Source organism: Lactuca saligna, chromosome 3 (assembly GCF_052625555.1).
Source record: "Lactuca saligna cultivar CGN05327 chromosome 3, ASM5262555v1, whole genome shotgun sequence".
NCBI classification, from domain to species: Eukaryota; Viridiplantae; Streptophyta; class Magnoliopsida; order Asterales; family Asteraceae; genus Lactuca; species Lactuca saligna.
The window spans coordinates 182409893-182421293 of NC_136419.1; the positions used below are offsets into that span (position 1 = coordinate 182409893).

At 34.4% G+C, this 11401-nt stretch overlaps 1 protein-coding gene across 2 annotated transcripts; it reads left to right on the forward strand.

Moving 5' to 3' along the window:
• Nucleotides 1–606: 606 nt before the first annotated feature.
• Nucleotides 607–3789, forward strand: LOC145037583 (G2/mitotic-specific cyclin S13-7-like). Of its 2 annotated transcripts, none has more exons than XM_078986277.1 (7): nucleotides 607–919; nucleotides 1459–1597; nucleotides 1684–1738; nucleotides 1846–1965; nucleotides 2160–2696; nucleotides 2784–2965; nucleotides 3446–3789. In XM_078986277.1, exons 1-7 carry the CDS (start codon nucleotides 874–876, stop codon nucleotides 3603–3605), a joined length of 1239 nt encoding a protein of 412 aa, XP_078842403.1. In that variant the 5' UTR covers nucleotides 607–873; the 3' UTR covers nucleotides 3606–3789. The 2 variants fall into 2 exon arrangements, with proteins under 2 accessions (XP_078842403.1, XP_078842404.1); XM_078986278.1 differs by having other exon boundaries at nucleotides 1462–1597.
• The last annotated feature ends 7612 nt before the right edge of the window (nucleotides 3790–11401 follow it).

Below are 11401 nucleotides of genomic sequence, written 5' to 3' on the forward strand. Positions count from 1 at the left end.
ATTTTAAAGGTTGATAAATAGTAACTATGATATTGAAAAATTAAACTGATCAAATATGATATTTTGAGATTTAGGAAGTACATATATGAAATTCTTCCAAAAATAATAAAAATAAATTGTGAAAAAATATAAGTAACTTTAGATACTCAAAAAGTTAGATCGTAAAAAAAAAAAACAATTAATAACCTTAGTGAAAAAAGAAACAAAAAATATTGTGGTCTATTAATTGACTTAAAAAAAAACAAATTAAATGAAGAGTGACATTTTAGACTTTAGCCTTTAAATATTAATAACTTGAGATTCATTGTACCATGTACTTATCCTAATATTAACTTGATTATTTCTGCTATTAAGTATTAACATCAGAACCAATATATATACTTAATCTAACGATATAAAAATATCTATAATTGATGATTCAATTTATTTAAAGAAAGGGAAAGGAATTTCTTTTACACCAACGGTCACGTGTGTTACTCATGAGAGGGTAAAAGAGGAAGTGTATAAAGCAAGAAATAAGAATATTACCGTTAAACTCACAAAAATGCATTACTAATACACCAACGGACAGATTTCAAAATTGAAATATACGACCGTTTATAAAAGGAAGGGCGCGTTGTCTTCAATTCAACGCCGATTAAAACCCTCACAAACATTCATCTACTTCATCAAACCCTAAAATACGAAACTGGTAGAAATTGCAATTGTTACAAGAGAGAAAGAACTTGAAGAAGTGTCATATTCGATCATACCGTGGCTACCAAAAACTCAGAAGAAGGGGAGGCAAACAATAGCCGTCTCCAGACGTTTTTATCGTCGATCTTGACGAGTATTGGAGGAGTTTTTGGTCATAATCAAGAACAAGACGAAGAAATGGCGTCCAATGAAACTGTTCTTCCGATTCAACAGGCAAATAGAGGTTTGATTTTGTAATTTTGACTATCGAATGTGGGTTTTAGCGAATTTATGCTTAAAAGTAACAACTACTTTCTAGTATATGAGATACGATTGTTTTTTTCATGAGACATCTGATGAATATGTTTCGAAATATGGTCGTTCTTATGTTGTTTTAGGAAAACTTCTCTCTAATTTTGAGATCTAGGGTTCTGTAACTCATTAATATACTTTATCTCACTGCTCTATTTTGTTGTATTGAATGTGAACTGTGAATTTAAGTGATTCTGTTGTTCTAATTAACAGAAGTGGTTTGAGTTATGCTATCATATAGTTCCTTGTTCTTTATCGTTTTATAAAAGGGATTCATGTCCAAAGTTTGAGATCTACATTTTGATAAATCATGAATCATTTCAAAATTTGAGCTTGTTTCATCAGAAAAAACTGGCTTTTAGTGAATATGTTCATCAAGATTGTTCAAGTTTTTTTGGGTCTTCGTTTCATGTTTGAGTCGAATTCTGTGACTTCCCATTACATCTTGATTGACTATGATTCTTTATGTAGCAGATGTTAACCAGAAGAACCCAGTGCAAGGAGAAAGAAGAAACAGGAGAGCCCTTGGTGACATTGGAAATCTTGTGCCTGCTTCAACCCTTAATGAAATAGGAAAGCCCCAACTTCAGATCACTCGTCCCATTACACGGTTTGTCCCCCTCCCCTCCCCTAATTTGATCCTACATTTCTTAATTCTTGATTTGGTTTTCATGACATTTTGATGATTCTTATCAGAACTTTTAGAGCCCAATTGGTTGCAAATGCTCAAGCTGTAGATAAGAATTCCAAGGTACCACCCATTTCAAGTTTTCTAGTTTAAGATAAATCAAACCAGCAAATAAAATTTCTATGTGTCTAAAACATTCTTCTTTTGGTTTTCTTTCAACCTAAATGCAGAAACCACAAGAAGAAGCCAGCAATGCTGATGTGGCCCAGAAAAAACATGAAGAAACTCCAAGAAGAAAACTCAAAAAGCCCACCAAGTCACTCACCTCTGTCCTCACTGCTCGTAGCAAGGTTTGTTCTTTTGAAACCTTAATTTCTCTTGTTTATAACTTTCAAATTGCTTCTCACTTATGGGTAAATAAAGTACATGCTTTTATTTATAACTTTGAAACTGTTTCTTTCAGATACCGCTTAAAACATATAAAGTACATACACATTATTTGACTTTATCTAAATTCAAATCTTTTTTTGCCTATTTTGTTCAGGTTGCATGTGGGATCACAACAAGACCAAAAGATCCAATCATCAACATCGACCAATCCGACATCAACAATGAACTAGCAGAAGTAGAATACGTAGAAGACATCTACAAATTCTACAAACTCACAGAAACAGAAGGTGGATTACGAGACTACATGAACTCACAACCCGATCTCAACGCCAAAATGAGGGCTATTTTAGTCGACTGGTTAATTGAAGTTCACAGGAAATTCGAACTCATGCCAGAAAGTCTTTACCTCACAGTCAACATCGTTGACCGATACCTCTCAATGAGGACAGTTCCCAGAAAAGAACTTCAGTTGGTTGGAATCAGTGCAATGTTAATTGCTTGTAAGTATGAAGAGATTTGGCCTCCTGAAGTGAATGATTTGATTGCAATATCGGATAATGCGTATACAAGGGAGCAGATTTTGGGAATGGAGAAAGCTGTTCTTGGTGTTTTGGGGTGGTATTTGACTGTTCCTACTCCGTATGTGTTTCTTGTTAGGTATACAAAAGCTTCTGTTCCTAGTGATGTCGAGGTATGTATATTTGAAAAGAATTAATTAACCTTTTTTCATATGAATTGTGAAATGTTGATATTTATTTGTGTTTTTGTTGGATTTTAGATGGAGAATATGGTGTTTTTCTTGACTGAGTTGGGTTTGGTTCATTACTCGATTGTTATGGGGAATAGTCATTCGAAGCTTGCTGCTTCAGCTGTTTATGCTGCCAGGTGTACACTGAATAAGACTCCTGCGTGGACTGGGACACTCAAGTATCATACTGGGTACTCTGAAGATGAACTAAGGTGAGTGTTTTTTGTCATGTTGATATGAAAATGTTTTTAAAAAATTAATCTTTGTTTTCAAGATTTACTAAAGGGAGGTTTTTTTTACTTGGGTATTGAATTTCTTTAGAAAGTTTTGATCTTTATTACAAAAATAGTGTTTTTTTGACATGGGTATTGAATTAGAGAGCTATTGGGGGGTGTTTTTATTACAAAAATAGTGTTTTTTTTTATCTTTCATCAGTTTTATCGTTATTTCAAGAAAACTGTTCTTACTGGAAATAAGGGTGTGTGTTTTGACATGGGTTTTAATTTTTTTAGAAAAAGTTGGTTTTTTGTTTGAGAAATTGTGTTTTGCACATGGGTAGAATTTAAATTCAAGAAATTTGATCTTTTACTCTGAAAATGGTTATACAAATTTTTTTTTTCTTCCAGAAATCAACTTAAATTCAAGAATGATCTTAAATCTCACAAGATGAACTGTATTTGTGTTAAAAATAGGGATTGTGCAAAGAGTTTGGTGAATTTCCATGCGTGTGCTAGTGAGACAAAGCTGAAGGCGGTGTACAGAAAGTATGTGAATCCAGAAAAAGGTGCGGTGGCTCTTTTTCCTCCAGCGAGAAGTCTTATGGTGGAGTCGGGTGGTGGAGAATCTTCATAAAAACGATGTTGTGGTGGTTATTTTGATTTTGAGATCATTTTACTTGTATGATCTTCTTGGTTTTTGGTGAAGATTATGTTGGTCTTGTTTAGGATGTTGGTTATGCTTACTGATTGAATTACTAACTGTTTAGGTAAAGTGTGCTTAATTTTTATGATTGTTAATATGATTGATGTGTTTCTTATTTTTATGAAATGACATATAAATTTAGAGACTTGTTTAGTGAAATGATTTTATGACTGTCATACAAAAAATGTTTTTTATATGAAAAAAAGGTGTGAAATGACATATAAATTTTGAAATGACTTTTTGTATGTGAATTTTTGTAACCTGTGAAATGACTTTCTAGTATGTGACATGATTTTATTTCTCTGAGATGACCTTTTCATAAAAATAATGTTTTTTTATGTGGTGCACAAAAGTCGGATGCTAGTGGAATCCGTAACAGACTTAAATTATTCTTTGGTTCTTCTTAATGGTAGAAGATAATGAACTAAAAATAAAATAACATAGTTCAGCTGTGTCATGGTTGAACATGCACTGTAGCAGTTCGCGTAAAGAATGTTAGAAGATAATGAAATAAAAATAAAAACATGCAAGTACTCGTAGCACCATTTTAACAGTAACTAATTCTCCCTTGAAGGGCGTCTTGACCATTTTAACCCTGACTTCCCCATGAAGAGGCCAGTGCTGTTTCGACCAATTTCCTTTAATGTGTGTGAGTGCATGCATAATCATGAGGAAAAAGCGGCATAAACATTGAATTTATATACTACTCATACTTTCATATCGTTTTTAGGAAGTTGGATTAATTTTGCTAAAACTGAAGAATTTTGTGTCCGGATTTCACATTTACGAATTTACACTACTCATTACACAATCATATTTTCACTTCACAACATTTTTGGACAACTTAAAAATACAAAATGCCGAAAAATAAACTTTTATCCCTTCGAAAGCATTACGCTACCATATTTTCCCATTATACAATCGCGTTTTGGTCTTGAAGTCCTGAAATGACATTGTACTTCATTAAAAGTCAGTTTCGAACATTTTTCCGAATTTTTCATATTTTTCGTACTTTTTGCATTTCCAAAAATTTGACCCTATGAATACCCTTCCTGGCTTCGTATGAAGATCTGACAATACTTGTTGCCTATAAATTCCTTTCCTGACTTCCTATCAAGTAAAATTGTTGCGCGACCATTTTAGACAAATTTTTGGCAATTTTCGACGAGCTATGAAGATCTGAAGAATGTGACTTGAACAGTAGGTTTAGTTTTTATCGTTGTTATGTTACAATAATATTTTTATTGTTTAAATATGTTTTTTGCCATGTCTGGTCTGACAATCCGAAATTTCTACCTTATTCAGTTATTCAAATCAATCAAGGTCAGGCTCGTTTTTTTGCTGTCTTATAGCATTGTTTAGAGTCAATTTGAGTGTTCCAAGCCTAGTATAATCAACGGTATGGGGCTAGGGATGAGTGTATTTGAGTTCAACACCTTTCAAATGAGCCAAACACCCCTTCATGAGGTGTGTGCGGCCGTACACCCATCCCAACTGTACATTCTCATGTATAAATGAGAGTGTTAGCCTTCATTTACCTCCTTTCACACTTCTAAGCCAAGAAATCAACTTTTCTCTCAAGTATCATTCCGATTTTCATCTAGATCTTCAAGTTGTAAATGTTACTTCTTTTGTTTTGTTGATTCATTACATCATCTAGTAAGGATTCATGACTTCATCCATGAAATTACACCTTTTGTTTAGATCTTCAAGTGTTCTCCAAGAACACCAAGAACACCTACTAAGGTTTTGGACCTCAAACACCCCTAAAGGCTTCTATATCGTAAGTACCACTCCTCATGCTTGTTACTTACTAGTTAAGACCATTAGAAATCATCCAAACCATGATCATCAAGGAGTATACGGCCGTATACACCCCATGTGGCCGTACACCCCTATGTTTAGTGTTATTTGGCTTCAAACTCATGTTCTATGCTAAGCACATGATCAAGAACACTTAGGGGATGCAAGTTAGAGACTTAGGATATACTTTTGACCCTTTTTACATGATCATCAAGGGTGTACGGTTGTACACTCTTTGTGTGGCCGTACATACCCTTTGTGAGGTCCACAATGGTAATAAACTTCCACTAAGGCTAAGTTTTGGTCAAAACACACTTCCTAGATGCTTAATAAGACTTTAAATCACTCATTGGCATGATTCACCATGAGTGTGCGGCCGCACACCCATTTAGGCCGTACACTCTGGTCATACACACACATGAAACACACTATTTTGGTCGTACATGCCAATGTATGGCCATACACCCATTATATGCAACCCTTGGTACTTCTAGCACTTCAATCTAAGTGTTTCCTATGTCCTAGGTTGTTTTTCCTCGCATGTTTAGTTGTTTAAACACTAATTATATACATATATGTGTCATTATATGCTTATTAGGATCTATTGTGCTCAAGTCTTCACTTGACACTTAGCATCCTACAAACCGATCTTTCATTTCGTATCACTCACTGCAGGTGAGTTCATACCCCTTAATCTACCTTTCAAATGATTTTAAATGTTTTTTAGGGGGGAGGGGATACAAGTTGAAATCATTATAGTTATTATATCAATCACATGCGATTAATAACTAACAAACAAATGGGTTTCAAATACTTCAAAACTGTTTACCAAACAAACTCTTTAAAACATTTCATAAAATGACATCAAGTCATCTATTATTTTAAATAATTAAAACTCCTTTTATGTTAACTCTTTTATTAAACTCTTTCAAACTTATATATTGTCAAAATCATGTCTATAAAGATATAGTTATATAAGTAGGGTTGAAAGGACTCAAGACTGATAACTCGTTTTAATTCATGTTCCTTGTTTGGTTGTGGACTTAGAGTATCCAGTTGTTTGTCCAAGTGTCGTTTGAACCTTAGTTATATATTATGTATATGTATATAGATATAACAACTTTTATCTTAGTTCAACACACTTAGTCGTTCAAACAACATTACTAGTAAACTATAATAGGTATAGTTTAGGATATTACTACTCACTATTTCTAGTACAATGAAACATACAAGAGTCAGTTCATTCATGAGTCAATACAAACTTACTATTATGAGAAACAGAAAGAATATATTATGATGAGAAACTAAGAGTGTTCGGTTGTTTGTCCTAGTGTCGTTTGAACCTTGGTTATATATTATGTATATGTATATAGATATAACAGATTTTATCTTAGTTCAACACACCCAATCATTCAAACAACATTACTAGCAAACTATAATAGGTATAGTTTAGGATATTACTACTCACTATTCTTAGTACAATGAAACATACAAGAGTCAGTTCATTCATGATTCAATACAAACTTACTATTACGAGAAACATAAAGAATATATTATGATGAGAAACTAAGAGAACATACATTATACTATACAAGAGTACATACTATACACTATTACAGAGAGAACATACTATACACTAGAACATACAATACACTAGAACATACTATACAAACACTAGAATACTATAACATTAATGTGAGCCACTACTTCATGGCATGGTAATCTTCTGCCGTGTCACGTTTTTTAACCAGAGTCTCCTCGAGTAAGAGCGTGAATTTGTGTATAGATCTATACAGGACTGGTCGTCCTACACCTTGCTGCTAGCTACAGTGGGACCTGCAGGTCTACGGTGACAGATGTCATACCATTTCGACGTCATCGAGTGTCGTGTCTTACTAGTCGATCAAGTATGGTTAACATAATATCACATTTTACCTTAATTAATAATTGGTCTAAGGTAGTTAGTATAGCAGTAGTTATTATATACAATACTATAGTATTTTATAAATTTCCCATTGCATTCACATTGTGATCTTCTCACATAAACGGTAATGTAAAACTATATTTTTGGTAATGATAGTCACATTTGGGAATATACACACTTATACAAACAAACAACACATAGAACATTTGGAACTTGGTAGAAGGCTACTTTTTAGTAGAAAATATTGGATTTTCTAGGTGTAACAAACATTTACTACATATACAACACATATACCAACATATACAAACATTTTCTTCAAACTTACAACATTGATACTAAAATATTATGAACTTACCAGCTTAAATGTTGATCCTCTCTTTCATTATAACTTGTATTCTCAGGTCATCAGTAGACATGTACCAATGCCAGGTTTTGAGAAGATAGAGCTTTCAAGACTCGTCTTTATTTTGATCATTCATTTTTGGTGTCTTACTTTTATACAAAACACACTTGTATTAAATTATATTATTAATGCAATGGATGATGTTGTTGCTTGTTTACTATTATGTATTGTTGTGATACTATACATAACGTCCTCTGCCCTCGAATGTTTCCACCAATTCGGTTTGGGGGTGTGACATCTGGCTAAAAACCATAGTTTTTAGATGTGAAAAAGACTTCGACTTTTTATATGATTAATTTAAGATTTAGTTTTTAATTTTTGTTTCCATTTATCCGATAGATGCCATTTTATGCATCTTTTAGGGTAGTTTTTATTATCATTCAACATCATATTTTGTACATTTGCATGCCATTTGTCTAAATAATTTATAGGTCATGTCTTTTATTAGAATTCCCGTATTGCTAGCATTTTTGTGTTAATTTCAGATAGTTCGAGTAAAGTAGTACTTTGGGAGCAGTTAGATGCATATTTGGAGCCTAAATGGACTTGGAACTGAAGGAGTATGTTGATGAGTGCTCGGAAGATGTTTTGGTCAAGAAGCATTCAATCGAGTTGATCATACGAAGATAGATTGCTACAATCTGAAGCTAAAGGATGTTGTTGACAGCTTTGACCCCCTATCAGTATTTTGACCATATCTTATGAACCGTAACTCCAATTGAAGAGATTCAAATTTTTTTGAAAACTAGACATAATTTCAGACGACTTTCATGTTTGTGAAAAAGGCCTAATCTACGATTACATAGGCCAAAAACGCGATCACAAGTATGATCGCATGTTTGCCATGAAGTTTCCCAAGGTCAGAATAAGTCATCTGGAAGTCATCTGAAGTAAAAACTCAAAACTTGCAATTGCATATGGCATACCTGCAATCGCATAAATGGCCCAAAGCTCTAGAAATGTTGAAAAAAAAACACCCTACATCAATTAGAGGCAAATCTGGAAAAAATTCAAAAATATGCAATCCCATTTTTTGGTTTCTTTCTCTGGAAGTTTTCGTCTCGCATATACATACGACCCTCATTGTCATATTCAAGAGTTAGACGATTCCAGATGGCATAATAACTTTCTAAAGATGATTTCAGATGGCAGAATACCCTTCGGAAGGCGATTTTCTGATACCTTTCAGTGACTTTTGGAGATTTGAAGATTGTGAATCATCTCATTCGTTTAGTTTATCTAGATTTGTTAGTAAATGTTTCTTTTTTCTAGTTTAGTTTCGTTTTTAGCTGTAATGCCCGTATTTCTAGGCTAGGCACTAATTATGATGTAATAGTCTAGGCTAACCTTTGTAACTTGTTTTGAAATAATAGAGATGTATTATTTGATTATTATGTGGTTTATGCTTAATTATTACAATTTAATTAGTTAATGATAAAAATAAGCATAAAAAATAAACGTTAGATAAAGCCTATATCTTTAAAGAAAATTGTAATGGTTGAAATAAGGATTTCGGATATATAAAGAATACCGAAATCCGAGTTATGACGAAGAAGTTATGACCTGTCGAAGTTTAGCGACAGAACCGACATGACGTTGTGTGACGTAAAAAGTGAATTTACAATAAAATGCTTTTTAGCCTTAGCGATCTAAATGAAAGTCGTAGTATTCGTTAAACCGAGAGCGTGCATCAAAAGAATGCCTAAATCTGACTTCATATGAGGAAATTACGATTTTTCTAAGTTTCAACTTAGTAGTAAACAGCTAAATATTCGAATTTTGGAACGAGTGATTTTTAGCCGATACAACGTAAACGAGAATCGAAGGTCTCGTCAATAGTACTACAACGGTAAAAAGACAGACGAAAACAGACGTCGGATGAAGAAGTTATGAATTTTTAACGGATTTTTCTGTCCCGAACAGTTAAAAATAATAATATTAAAAATAAATTCAAAATTAGCCAACGGAGTCTAAATGAAATTTGTATAGCATAATTTCACCTACGCGTGCATATAAAAAACGTCAAAAATGGAGCTCGTATGTGAAAGTTATGGATTTTTGAAGTTTGGGGCACAAAATCCGAGAAAATCCCAAAATCCGAGAAATTTCGCATGGCCAGGCTTCAGCCATGTCACCCTCGCCCACGAAGAGCCCCGTGTCCAAAGCTGCTGAGTCACGAAATGCAGCCTCTCCTTCTGACGCCTGGACCCTCGCCTCGCACCTGCCATATGCTCCTCCCTTAAATGCGAGCCACGTGCTCCTTCCTCCCCCCCCCCCCCTTCGGCTGACGCTTCTCACCCTATATAGGAGGTGCGAATCCTCCCGGTTTACTTTTCCAAAATTCACACTTTTCACCCCAAAATCTATATTTAAGCTATTCCAACATCCCCTGAATCCCCAAGATCATACCTAACACCCAAAGAACGTCCCGAAGTGCCCGAATACCCCGAGAAATTTATCTTTTTGGTTTGATGCTCAACCTTCACAAGGCTCGGTTTTTCATTAAAGCTCCCGGTTTCATCGAAAATGATCATTTTAAGAAACGAACTGCTGCCCAATTATCATTAAATCAATTGAATGTGTAGTCACTTTCATCTTACACATAGATATGAAGTATTTACTATAAAATACGTGCTATGTGTAATTATATTGTTCCTTTATTTGAGATGGGTGTTTGAATGAATGTTTTATACATTTTTTAAAATGATTTAAATTATATATATGTATTTTTATCTATAAATATGTTAGGTATAACAAGGTTAGATGGAATAGTTGGTGTGTGTTAAAATGATGAGAGGCATCGATGTTGTTGTTGTTGTTGTTGTTGTTGTTGTTGTTGTCATCTAGCGGAGTCTAGATGACGACCACATACCTTTTTAGATAGTCCAGTGGAATGCTAGCAGGCTCGCAACCTGTAGGTGTTAGTGAACTATACGTTCGCTGGTGTGACGGATAACGACGGAACTGCCGAAACTCTGAACTGAAGAAGCAGATTCCCGAATCACCGACTCACCGAAAATCCCGAACTAGCCAAAATAGCAGAAATAGCTATTAGATTAATCACAATATCCTTCCAAGGGTAAATTGACCAACTTACCCTTAACTAAATTTGATCCATGACTAAGGCCCACCACACTTCATCAAGTCCATCATCCTCTTATTGGGCCAAGGACCAAAGTTAAATTCTCATACAAAGCCCAATATTAGCCCAATTTACTAAATTGGGCCCACCTCTACAAATGGGCCTAGATCCAAGATCCATAATAATTATTGGGCCCAAAATACTCCATCCATACCATTCAGTCCAGCCCAAGCTTTATTAGTCCATAGACATCCCAATCAAATAAGGCCCAAAATTATGATACATACAGACAGATTACGCAGGGCGTACTTCAATGTACGCTAAACGTACATGAAGAATGGTGAGTAAGCGGGGCATACATCAGTTTATGCGGGGCGTAAAGTCGCTGAACTAAATGTCCTCATAAGTCGTTAATGGCTTAAGCTCTTAAGCCCAAACTTCAGATCCATCGACCAAACAAGCCTAGGATCCATAAAGTCTCAAACTTTATCACTTGGGACGTCCATAAAGCTCAT

Coding starts and splice junctions, on each gene's coding strand:
- LOC145037583 (XM_078986277.1), top strand. CDS start 874: ATGGCGTCCAATGAAACTGTTCTTCCGATTCAACAGGCAAATAGAG. Junction 1,966..2,159: donor TCCTCACTGCTCGTAGCAAG/GTTTGTTCTTTT, acceptor TATTTTGTTCAG/GTTGCATGTGGGATCACAAC. Junction 2,966..3,445: donor TACTCTGAAGATGAACTAAG/GTGAGTGTTTTT, acceptor TGTTAAAAATAG/GGATTGTGCAAAGAGTTTGG.